This window comes from Elephas maximus, chromosome X (genome assembly GCF_024166365.1).
Source record: "Elephas maximus indicus isolate mEleMax1 chromosome X, mEleMax1 primary haplotype, whole genome shotgun sequence".
Classification (NCBI taxonomy): Eukaryota; Metazoa; Chordata; class Mammalia; order Proboscidea; family Elephantidae; genus Elephas; species Elephas maximus.
In genome coordinates, this window is record NC_064846.1 from 23,287,298 (window position 1) to 23,300,425 (window position 13,128).

The 13,128-nt window shown below is 41.3% G+C and overlaps 1 protein-coding gene across 1 annotated transcript in view; it reads left to right on the forward strand.

Moving 5' to 3' along the window:
• Positions 1-13,128, forward strand: part of HS6ST2 (heparan sulfate 6-O-sulfotransferase 2) — a 349,964-nt gene that overhangs the window by 240,237 nt on the left and 96,599 nt on the right. The window contains 1 exon segment of the mRNA XM_049872193.1: positions 4,627-4,659. Coding sequence (XP_049728150.1) covers positions 4,627-4,659 — 33 coding nt within the window.

The window sequence follows — 13,128 nt, forward strand, 5'->3', positions numbered from 1 at the left end:
GCTTTTGTCTGGCTCCTCCATTATCTTCCACCAGTTTGAATTAGACTCATTGGTCTGGGGCTTTGGAGGCATGGGTTGTTGTTGTTGTTGGGTGATGTCAAGTTAATTCTGATTCATAGTGACCCCGTGTGACAGAGTAGAACTGTCCTATAGGGTTTTCTTGGCTATAATCTTTACGGGAGCAGATCACTAGGTCTTTCTCCTACAGAGCTGCTGGATGGGTTTAAACTGCCAACATTTTGGTTAGCAGCCGAGCACTTAGCCATTGTGCTACCAGAACAAAAACAAACAAACGAACAAACAAACATTTGTCAAGTCGATTCCGACTCATAGCGACCCTAGGGGACAGAGTAGAACTGCCCCATATGGTTTCCAAGGAGCACCTGGTGGATTCGAATTGCCGACCTTTTGGTTAGCAGCAGTAGCACTTAACCGCTGAACCACTATACCACCAGACCCCGTCCCATTTAGGGAGACCAGATTTAGCATGCAGAATGGTAAGCTTTTTCACCAGGATTTATTGTATTTGACCTTCAGAGACCAAATGAGGGATGTGGCTTGAGATACAAAAGGAGGTGATGCGTTATTGAGCAGCAACGTACCAGGCCAGACCAAGATGAAGGTGGAAGGGCATCCTAAGCGGGGAGGAGGTGAAGAAATCAAAGGCATAGCAGCTCTTACTGTGGGAGTTGGAGAGAGAGTGAGCAAACTAGTCGAGTGTCAGAAATCAGAGAGGTTGAGTGGGCCATTTGCTTGGCAGCTCTGGAACAGTGGTAGGTAATTGGTTCCCACGGAGTGTATTATCTGCCACAGATTTGCAATCAGAAACACTGTTGGTGCATGTTTTTTTTTAATTGGCTTTTACAAAAGCTCAGCATCTCTAGCCTTTATCTGGGAGTGTGTGGCTGTGGAAGCCTCTGCTGCTGGACAGCCATCACCACCATCCCAGGCTCCTGGCAGATGAAGAAGCTGCAGGAGCAGAAATAGAAACTGGGGGTCAGTTGTTCATCAATTAGATTTCCTTTGTTATTCTCAATTAAGTTTCCTTGTATAACTTTGCCATCATAAAGAAGAAGCCAATCTATATTTCAAATAAACAAAGTTGTTTCCCTGGACAGAATGGTATTCAGCTGCCTTGCACCATGGCCATGGGTATTGTTTTGGCCACGCTCTCATTGACTCATCAGCTCAGAACACCAGGCTCCAGGCTCTCTGAACTGCCAATGGCACGTTGTACTGAGAAAACAACTAGAGATCTGTGTACTTTTAAAGAACTTGGCACCAAAATGAAAGGCAAAGCTATTAGAGAATTACAGAATGTTGGAACTGGAGGGATTTTTAGAAACCACCTTGTCAAACTCCTTCATTTTATACAGCTCCCTGAGAGAGTAGGCAAGGAAATTTGCCCAAGATCAAATGAGTCATTGGTACAACCAGGATTAGAAACCAGGGATCCTGATTTCTAGGCAAGGCTTCTCGTATTTTTGTACCACACTTTTTTTTTAAGGTCTTAATTTGGGTCCTTAATATCAAAGTGAATAACTTCGCTATTTCTGGAGCCCTAAGCAGCAATCCTGAGAATATAAATGTCAGGGGGTTGGGAAAGTAGCAGGCGGTGTAATCGTTTGAGGTTCCCAAGAGTCCCCAGCTGGCATTTTGGGGTTCCCAAATTGCCCCCAAATTCTTATTACTCCAACAGCACATGTGTGTTTCCTTCATTTTCATCTTCTCCTTTCTGTGCTAATTTGACATTGAGACAGTAACTGTCATTTGGGGGATATTTAGTCACATCTTCTCAAACCTGGGCCCAGAGTAAGACTATTCCTACTTCTTCTTCCTAAGCCAGTGTCTGGATCATGTGTGTGATAACCACAGCTCCTGGCTCCTACCACGTGCTGTTGTTATCCAAGGATGTGGCTTGCTAAGGGAAGATGAATCCAATCTGAGTGTCACCTAGGCCAGCAGTTACAAAACACCACAGCCATCAATGAGACAAAACTGTCAGGGTGAGGGCCTGAAGGATTATGAAACTACCACTTGCAGACTTCTTGTTTTTACAGCTTTTCAGGGTGCAAGCACATGGAGTTCAATGGGCAGTAAAGGGCCCCGCTGAAAAGAAACTTGCCTCCTACAGCATTTTGGGTGGAGGGCTTTATACAAGAACCCCAAAAAAGAACCCAAACCATTGCCGTAGAGTTGATTCCGATTCATAGCAACCCTGTAGGACAGAGTAGAACTGCCCCATAGGGTTTCCAAGGTTTCCTTTTGGTTAGCAGCCAACCTTTCAACCACTGTGCCACCAGGGCCCCTAAACGCATTAAAAAACCCATTTCCGTCGTGTCAATTCCAACTCATAGCAACTTTATAGGACAGAGTAGAATTGACCCATAGGGTTTCCAAGGAGTGCCTGGTGGATTTGAACTGTTGATCTTTTGGTTAACAGTGGTAGCTCTTAACCACTGCGCCACCAGGGTTTCCTACACGAGGACAAACCATGAATTTATAATGTCCCTTCCAATTGGAAAGAGAATTCTCTCTTAGAAATGTTGAACCTGATGCCATTATGTTCTCCATACATAAATAAAAACATAAGTAAAATGGGGCGGGGGGGGGGGACTCTTTCCTAGAGTTAATGGCATTCCGTGTATTTCTGTGGAACTCTTTCAGGCAGATGATCTAAAAACAATTCCACACCATTGTAAGCTCCATGAAGGCAGAGATTTTTGCCTGTGTTATTCACTACCGTATCCCTAGTACTTACAACAATGCCTGGCACAGAATAGATAATAAATCTTTGTTGAATGTAAAACATCATGATTACAGGGTCTTTTTAAAAGATGCCATTTAAGAATCTTTCAGAATGTGTGTGTGTACACATATGTATAAAATGCTTTCTTAAAATTAATTTGTTGTTTCTAATCGGTATGCCTCTCCTTTTTTTTTATCCTTTTCCCACGGCCTTTGGTCCACTTCTAATGAACATCAACCATTTTAATTGATGCTCCTGTAACATCTGCACGGATCATCACTGAACATCCCACCTCTGGCAATCTAAACTCCCAGGTAAGGCAATGAGCTCCCAAAAGTCTTCTCAGTGCAATCACTGGAAAGACTTTAATAGGCAGTTGAGAAGTTTACCTAGAAATAAAAAGCAATCTCAAGAGACAATAGTTCTCCCAATTAAAGTTAAATTGGGTCCAGTCTCCATCTAAATCAATTATGCACATACTTATATTATTTGAGGATTTATATCAGAGTTTGGGGAAGTGTTCCGTATTTGGCTTTAGAATTTTCTGGTCCTGAGAATCAGTATATGGCTTTATGTTTTTTTCTTTCTTTTCTTTTCCTTCGAAGTTGCGTTATTTTTTGTGCATGAGGATGAGTGCAGTAAAAGGGCCCTTGCCCCTCTTCACCGTGCAGGGACTGTAGGTCACAGGGGAGGTCAGTACACTCTAGATTACTTCTTTCTTGCTGCCGCAGTGGAAGAACAGCATATTGGGCCCCAGATGGTAAGTCCGCTAGTGGGAGCATATTGTCTAAGAGTTCTGATGTCAGGGCTCACCAAGTACATCACTTTTGGTTTTCCTAACGCTTGCTCCCCCAGCAGTATTAACAACTCACAGAATCAGGCAGGGGGCACTTAACCACCCCAGGAACTGATGATAGCTGATTCTTACATTGCTTCTTAAACGATGCAAGTGTTCTGCCGCCAGCCATGTGATTAAAAGACTCTCTTAACTCACCTCAAAAGCCTCCAGACTTATGTGATGTAAAGAAACATTTCTTTCAAGGAAATGCACAGCCCAGATAACCTGCTTTGAGCATAAAGGCATTATTACATTGTAATATCCCTTGTTCTGGCTTAATGTAAAACAGAAAGCTAACCGAGCCCATTTGAATCCTCAAATTAACAACTGACCCTGGCCAACGTCACAGTCCCTTGTTAATATCAGAAACTCATGTAGTACAATTAGTGTTTTGTGACTCCGAAGACATATATTATGAAAACACAGCTAAGTAAGTTTTTTTGATTGGAGAGATGCTGCTTACTTGAGTCCAGGTGGAAGAGACAGACGTTGTGTGTGCTTTGAATTTTCATGTTTTTGAAGAGCTTCAGCAAAGCCTTAATTGTTCTTTTCTTTTTTTGTTTTTCTTGTTTCCTTTTGTGATTTGTGTTTCCTGTAGTCCTGATAATATGAAAAATCCCTGTGAATTCCTTCTGGTTCCTTCCAGTCAGACATTTTCATTTCAGTGGTGCCATAGGGTTTGGTTTCTTTTGGCTTTTGTTTTATTGGCTTTTGTTTTTTGCTGAGTTCATCATTGTTATTTGTGAAAGGGAATGGAATTAACATGACTGAGTGGTAGACCTCTCATTCCCAGAACATATCCATGCAGAGATCTGGCTTTGGGTGCTTCCTGCCCGTTTCTGCCCTCTGCCTCAGAATCTCCTCAACTACTTGAGGGGAGCTAATGGGGAACAAAGTGGGGGAGCCATCCATGAACTCTCTCTTTGCATGTTGGGAGACTGACAAAATAGGCTAGCGAAGCAAAATGGAAAACTTGTATTACTTTAACTCGTCTCTTCCAAGCTCTTGCTAGCGACTGGTTTTACTGTTCCTTCAACAGGTGGAGGATTTTTCAGATTCTAGATGCGGCACGGTAAGTGACAATGCATTTTTAGTTTAACTGAACTCAAATCACCTAGGGTAAAAAGGCCGTGCAATTACCTATCAGTTAAATTTCAATGCAATGAATGGTTAGATTTTGGGCTTGGAAAAATTATTTCCAGAAACAGCTGGAAACCACCCAGGCCTATATAGTCTCAGGTCGGAAAGTTGACCTAGTTCCAAAGTGGGATGAGCGTTCAGGGCCAGCACCCCAGACAGCTGGGCCATAGCTCATTGGCTCCTGTTTCTCTTTTTGCTGAAATGGGATGACACAGTAGAGTGTGCTGTTAAGAAGACCCCACTGTAGACCAAGTGTTCTTCATGGAGCTTGAGGAACACCTGCCTGTCACTAGGCTGCATGATAGCTTAGAGAACAGCTAGGTCAGCATTTCTTTGGAAGGAAATCGATTATTTGAAAACATCAGGGCTTTTAAAGTATGTAAATATGTAGACTTGCAAAGTAGATGAATCCCACAGGCCAGGGGCCTTTATGACATGAACCCTGCAGCAGGGCAAATCTAATCATATGCCCCAAAAGTTCATAACTGTGAGGAGGGGGTGGTCCTGAGAATGCTCCAAGATGGTGCCCTTGCAGGCAATGACTGTTGCCACCAGGTGTACCATCATATTGCCATTAGTGCTGAAGAGGTGAGTGAGAATCATAAGCCATTTTGTCAGTGTGTGCTCTAGTTGCATGAAAATTGGCTTGACACATTGTTTTCTAAAGGTCATGATGTTCACCAGTACTGTCTTTGGCCTGTTGTAGGCTTCTTGGCTCCAGGAATATTTACTAGTGGCTCTTCTTTTCTTCCTACCCATCTGCATCCTATCCTATGCTCTCAGGCCAAATAGATTAGTGAGATCAAAGGCTGTAGCCTTGGGCATTCCTCTCCAAGGACAGATTCTCATTAAAATCGAAAAGATGGGGCATCTAAAAGATGATTTTTAGATGGTTGGTTTTCAGTAGCTGAGCTTTCTATTCTCGTTAGGGACCCAGGGGATTTATTTGGCGTTTGAGAATAGTAGATTCAGTGTTTAATTTCATAGCCACATTAGAATTCTTTTAGATAAATGTGTAGACACATATAAACACTGAATCACACAATGTTAGTATCAAGAGAACATTTAAGTATCATAGGTGGGATGTGACATGGTGGCAAGAGTACTAGGTTCTGCTACTAACTAGTGGGATGACTTTGATCAAGTCCCATTTCTGCCCTGAGCCCAGATTTCCTTATCTGTAAAATAAAATAGAGTGGATAATTGTTAAGATGCTTATTATCCCTATAAGGCAGGTCCTTGGGTAGTGTGAAGGGTTTGTGCTTTACTACTAACCTGAAGGTTGGCAGTTCAAAGCCACCTAGTGGCTCCATGGAAGAAAGGCCTGGTATTCTGCTTCCGTAAAGATTACAGCCAAGAAAACCCTATGGGACACGGTTCTACTCTGTAACACGTGGGGTCAATAGGGGTTGGAATCGACTTGACGACAACAGGTTTTTTTTTCTTTTTCTTTTTTTTGGTTTTTATTATCTTTATAATTCCTTTTATGGGGGAAATGTTAAAAATTTTGTTTTGTTTTTGCTTTTCAAATTTGCTGCATGATAGCACCATCTCTCTGTAACAGTTTTGCTATGTAACAAAACAAATCTTGACACAGTCTTTATTTTTCTAATGGTGCTGATCAATTTGACCAGAAGTTGTTATAGGAGTAATGTAGACCTGATCTTAGTGAGAAGGGAAGAAAGAAATCCAGATGGTACAGATGGGAAAGAAGCAGCTTTGGTAAATGTCGATGGGGCCATTTTTAAATTCTGGTGGACTGAATGATGTATGAAAACTATGTGCAAGACTAGCAAAATTTTCAACCACTAGTAAAATAATAAAACAACAATCCATTTGATAATCCCCATTGTACATGCAGTTTCATAAATACATAAGATTATGATTATCTCTGTCTCATAGTTAGCAATTTACATAAGTGTTTGCTATTATTTAGCTGTCTGAATGTATTTTTGTGATCCAGAAAAAGAAGGGGACAATCAGTGGAAGCCATCCCAAATGCCTAGTATTGTTGCTATGCACATGCACAGTTAACAACAATGCTAATTGTTTCAGACCAGAACCTCATTTGTTGTTCTATAGACAGAAAGAACATTAATTGCCAGAGTGTCTGTCACTCTCTCTCTCTCTTTTTCCTATAGCTAGCCCTATCATAAGGTCTGCAGTTGGTTGTAAGCAAGTTAATTTGGTTGAATTTGCAGTGTATCATTTTGTGATGGCGTTTCCAAGCTTCTGTTTAAGCTAGCAATCAATGTCTTGAACAGCCAAAGACTATTTTTATGGTATTATAACTGTAGGCCTCTATATATTTAAGGCATAAAAGGAGGCTGATATGCCAACCAGTTCTGCTGCTGCATTTACATTCTACTCCATATTGCAAATCTTTAAAATTATTGGCATTAGGGCTGCATATGAGAACCCTAGAAAGTCAAGGCTGGAGGGGGCCTTTAAGATCAGCCTGTCAAATTCCCTCAGTTTTCCAGATGAATTTGATTGTCATGTAATGTGAACGTCAGTAACAACCACCAAATCAATGATACCACACCTTTTTTTTTTTTTTTTTAACTTCCAAACCATTGGGAGCTACTATAGTAAATACATTTGAATTATAACTCGTTGTTTTGGAATCATGGCTTCAGTGAGTTTTCTGAAGTGCTGAAGCAGAATTCTTTAAATATGCCTTCGTGGGGTTTACCAAAATACAGCCATGATGTTGATGGTATAGGTGTGAAAGGAGATGTTCTAGGCAAAGCACCTTGCAATAGGAGACTGTTAGTCATCTAGTGCTACTATAACAGAAATATCACAAGTGGACGGCTTTAACAAACAGAAATTTATTCTTTCACAGCCCAGTAGGCTAGAAGTCCAAATTCAGGGCGTCAGCTCCAGGGGAAGGCTTTCCCTCTCTGTCAGCTCTGGAGGAAGGTCCTTGTCATCAATCATCCCTTGGTCTAGGAGCTTCTTAGTGCAGGAACCTCAGGTCCAAAGGATTCACTCTACTCCTGGCAATGCTTTCTCGGTGGTATGAGGTTCTCTGTGTCTCTCTGTTCATTTCTCTCTTTTATATCTCAAAAGAGATTGGCTTAAGACACTACCTAATCTTGTAGACCTCATCAATATAACTGCTGCTAATCCATCTTATTACATCATAGTGATAGGATTTACAACACATAGGAAAATAACACAAAATGGTGGACAATCACACAATATTGAGAATCATGGCCCAGCTAGGTTGACAGATATTTTGCGGGGAGGGGGGGGACACAATTCAACCTATGACAGAGACCCTCAGCCAATATCTCTTCCCTTCACGCATGGATTACCTGACTAACAATAGCATAGTGGAAGTATTGTGCAGTGACTGAGAGTATAGGCTTTCAATGTCGAAGGACCTCAGGTCCAATCCTAGTGCCACCGCTTTCTAGCTGTGTGACCTTGGGCAATTTATTGAACCTCTACAGGCCTCAGTTCCTTCACATGTCAAACGTTGTAGAGGCCTTTCCGAGTTGTTGCGAGGATTAAAATGAGATCATGCATGTGAAGGGCTTAGCACGTAGTGAATAGTCAATAAAACGGTAGTGACTATTCCCATCATTGTCTTGAGCACCTAGTACCAGCCTCATTCCATACTAGTATTAATCTTATAGTTTGAGTACATACATATGCACCAGTACACATCCATGTGTGGGGCATGCAGAGTCATCACAACTACTTTCCCAAAGGTTATCTGTGACCACCATGTTTCAAAGTCTGATGGCTTCTTCTCTGGCCTCAGTCTTTTTTTTTTTTTAATTTATTTTGTTGTTGTCGAGAATATACGCAGCAAAATGTACACCAATTCAACCGTTTCTGCATGTACAATTCAGTGACATTGATTACATTCTTCAAGGTGTGCAACCATTCTTACCCTCCTTTTCTGAGTTTTTCCTCCTCTGTTGACATAAATTCACAGCCAGATTCTTAAACCAGCATAATGCTCAGGGCAGACATTTTTTACTAGGTTAGCTAAACTATTGGCTGGTTTTAAGAAGACTTCACGGGATATTTTTGGTTTAAACTTTAAAGATTATCTCAGGGCAATAGTTTCAGGGGTTCATCCAGCCCTCATGGCTCCAGAAAGTCTGGAGTCCCAGAGAATTTGAAATTGGCCTCAGTCTTCTTGATCTCTTTGGACATTCTAGCACTTTTGTGCATCTTCTTGCTTGAAAGCGTTCCCTCTCTCGGCTTCCATTTTACTCCTGATTTATCTTGGTTTACCTTCTGTCTTTCCAACACTCCTTAGGTCTTCCTTATTGGAATCTCATTCCCCATACACACACACACCCACACCCACACACACACTCACACACACCCTTTCCCTCTCCTTCTCCCCTTTAAATGGAAGAATTCCCAAGGTCCTGTCATTGATCTGCTTCTCTTCTCTTGCTATATCCACTCCCTGGGTAACTTCATCTCCTCACATAGCTTCACCTTTCACCTCCACACTAATGACTCCCAAATTGACCTCTCCAATCCTTAACTCATTCCGGATCTCCAGGCTAACTCCAATTTCCACTTGCCTGCTGAGAATCTCCAGGGCAGGATATCCTAGGAGGCTGCAAGTGTAGTCTGGCTTTTGTCATCCTGCCTCAGGAATGCAGATGGGGGAATTTAGCTTCAGAAGTTTCAGGAGTTGAAAACCAGGAAGAAGTGCTGGGTATTAGTCTGAACAGAAGTAAAAGTGGTTTGGAAAGTGGTTCAAAATGGGCTTTCCAGGGAAAGTGTGACAGGTAAATTATGCATTTCTGTTGTCATGAACTAACTGGACATTTAAATTGGCAACTGAAGCTTTAAAAGGCATATGCTTTCTAGGGAAAAGGGAACAGCTTTCCTAATGAAAATTGAGTTCAATTTTTAGGTGCTGGATGATTGGCGTGTTTGAGGAAATACTAATTAAAGTCATCTTTCTTGGGACGATTACTGTGGTCAAACTTGTTTCAGGGTCTTGTTATACAAACATACATGCCAAGGGGAGTGGATAATGTATTCAACTTGAACAATGACCATGTGGGCAAATACTGATGCAATTTTGGGAGCACATGCATACATAGACACATACGCACATGCTGGATCAGGCATGCCTGAGACTTTGAAAGTGTGCAGATAATTTTATCAGGGTGTAGATAGGTCTTTTAAAAAGTTCATTCTGCAAATATTTACTGAACATCTACTAGATGCCAGGTTCTCTGTGGAGCAGTGGAGCTGTGAATATGGCACATATAGGGTCTCTGTCCTCAAATAGCACATTTTTCTTTAGTTATATGCAGACACACTGAGAATTTAATTTGGTGTAGAAATATCTGCAGCATGTGAAAAACTCGTCAGTGACTATAACCTTGCTGACAATCTTAACGACCAAAGAGGAACTTAAAGGAAATAAGACAGTGCTAAAAATGGGAAAATGATGTACATAAATTTGAGTTAGGAGTAGATCACTTCCTTTAAATTTAGTAAATATTGAATTACATTTCAGTTTGGCTTGTCAGTGTTTCAGGCTGGAGTAAGAATGATTATGTCTAACCCTAAAACTTAATTAGAGCAAAGAGATAGCCGAATCTTGGTCAATGTGTGCCTATCATTAGGAGAAGTTTTTGTAAACATGTTATTCCTATGGAAACTATAGCCCTAGGGCTGATGATATCTTTAGCACAGAGAACAATGTCTCTTTTGCAGAAGGGTGAGCCCATTTTCCACCTTCCCAAAATGAAATATAGTCACTCCTAGTTGAGTTACTACCATATGGAGTATCCAAAACCCATTTCCCCTCCAAATCAGACTAGCCTAATTCCGGGAAAGTTTCTTGCCTTCATGGGTACACCCTATCCTCACCTTTTAGAAATGTAAAGTGGCTCTTTGAGAGTCTTAATCCCAAGTGTTCTTAGTCCCAGCTATCAAAGTCCCCTTCAGGGTTACTCTTACGTCCCAAGTATCCCTCATTGCATGTGTAATCCTGGAGACCTACCTTGATGCCCCAGAGCTCCTGCTGTGCGTATGCCACCTTCCCCAATGCCAGCACCCACATCAGGACCCTCTAACACAACACCTATCATCATAATGATGCACATATTGACTAATGTCTGATACCCTTCACCCTGAGTTAGAGACATTGATGTTCCTTCTGTTTTCTTATTTTAATCTTTCCTGAGGAATAATTCACATAAAATACAATTTACCAATTTTAAGTGGACATTATGATAATTTTTCCCCTGTTCACCTCAGCTCCCTACCCCCTGGTAACCACCAATCTTCTTTTGTCTTGATGCATTTATCTACTCCAAATAGTTCACATAAGTGGGATCATAAAATATTTGTTCCTTTTGTGTCTGACTTGTATCACTCAGCATAATGTGTTCAAGGTTCGTCCATGTGGTAGAATGGATTAGAACTTCTTTTCTCTTTATAGCTGAATAATACCCCATTACGTGTTGGTTTTACTTCTCTTTTTATGATTGCAAGTAGGAATAATAAAAGCATCCTTGAATTTAGAATCCATATCCTTTCCTATACTTGTCAGTGCGGTCTTGAACGTATCAACCATAGTCTAACTTCTTTTACTTTAGGCAGATTCACTCATTTGATATTTATCTATTGAGCACTTACTATGTTCCAGGCACTGTTCCTATAGTGTTGAAGGTGTGTTTGTGAGGGAGAATGAAAATAAACAAGTACACAAATAAATGAACAAACCAGTCTCAGAGAGTGTTAAGTGCTATGAAGAAAATAGAACAGATGGGATAGAGAATGATTGGATTGGTGGGGGTGGGGGTGGGGGGAGAGGTGATCTATATAGTCACCTCCGAGGAGGTGATGTGTGCTTTTTACTTTTGTTGATGTTGTACAGACTTCACTAACACTTTGTGTGAGCCCTTTAGTTTCCTTTATTTCCTGCTTTCCTAGATCCAGTACCAACTTGAATCTTGCTGGTTTCAGTCAGCCTATCAGTAGGACTACTGGACCTTAGCTAACCCTGAAGCATAACCCAGTGTACCCACCCGCCTTATGAAACTTCTGTTCCTTACTTTTCTTATCCTTCTCAGCATTAGAATCCAGCAGGTTCACCATCTTCCTTGTAAAAGAATACAAATGGATCTGCTTGTCCCTTAAGGATATTTCACTTGATTACTTAAAGCATTTTTGTCACTCAACGCAAATTACATGTTGAAAGAAAAGTACAAGCTTTAAAGGTTAGTAATTGTGGTGGCATTTGGCTTTGCCTACTTTTATAAAGGAAAGAGCCCTAAATTGGGAGTCAGAATACCTGGCTCCCACTTGTAACTAAACTCATTTCCTCCTCTCTCTCAGCCTCGGTTTCTTCATTTATAAAACCAGTGTTTAAACTCAATGGTCCTTAAGGTTCTTTCTAGCTCTGAAGTGGAACAAGTAGTTGTTTTCAAAGACATGGGCCAAACTTTCTTCCTAACATTTTGCTTAACTTTGTAAAGTAGATGTGTGGGAACATTTTTCTGTGTGTCAGAACTGCTTAGATTAAGCATAAGTTTTCCGGCGAAAGCCAGTTTTACAATTTTTGTAAATGTCACAAGAAGTTAAAACGTTGTTTCTTGTTTTAACCTCCACCAGCTAGGGCCACAATTCAGCACCGCAGATGCCATCGTTAACTTCTTAAATGCAAATATCTGAAAGTTCACTGTCTTTTTAGCTTGGCCATAAGGAATCTTCAGACAGAACCAAATAGCACTAGCCTTAAGAAAGGCCTTCTAAGTTACTCTCAAAAGTTGCCTGCCAGTGAGTTAGGTGCTAAAAGGAGCATGCTAACTCTTAGAAGGATTTTTCCAGCCATTATTGCGTTATCCTCTCAGCACCTCTTTGAAGCCCAGTTAGGGACTGAGGTAGATGCTAGAAAGCTGGCATTCCCCAGCTTTCCCCACATCTTACTACATCTGCCACACGGAGCTTTGTGGGAGAAGATGGCAAAACAGAAAGAACAGGTTTGGAGAAGGTGGAACAGAAAGAAAGTTGCCAACATCTGAAGCACCCTTGGGCCTCCCCTCTTAAATTTCTATGCTGCTGTCACTTACGATTTCATTTATTATTCAACTACCTGGCTATGTTCTAAACACAAGAATCAGCTCCGTGACTACATTTTAGGAAGACAGTCTTTCAAAAATCCAGGGAAAAGCCGGACATGATTCTGTGGTAAGGCACTCTGAAGGAGAAGAGCCAAGAGGGTTTGGAAACTCTCAAAAACGCCACTCTGATTTGTAGCCACAATTGATCTTGATGTAGAAGAGTGAGCCTTATGAACAGAATTGAGGAAGACAGCCCAGGGAGTTCCCCCAAGGCTCTAATTTAAAAGGGCCGGTATGTTTTGCAGGTGAGGAAACACATACCCACCAAGACAGTG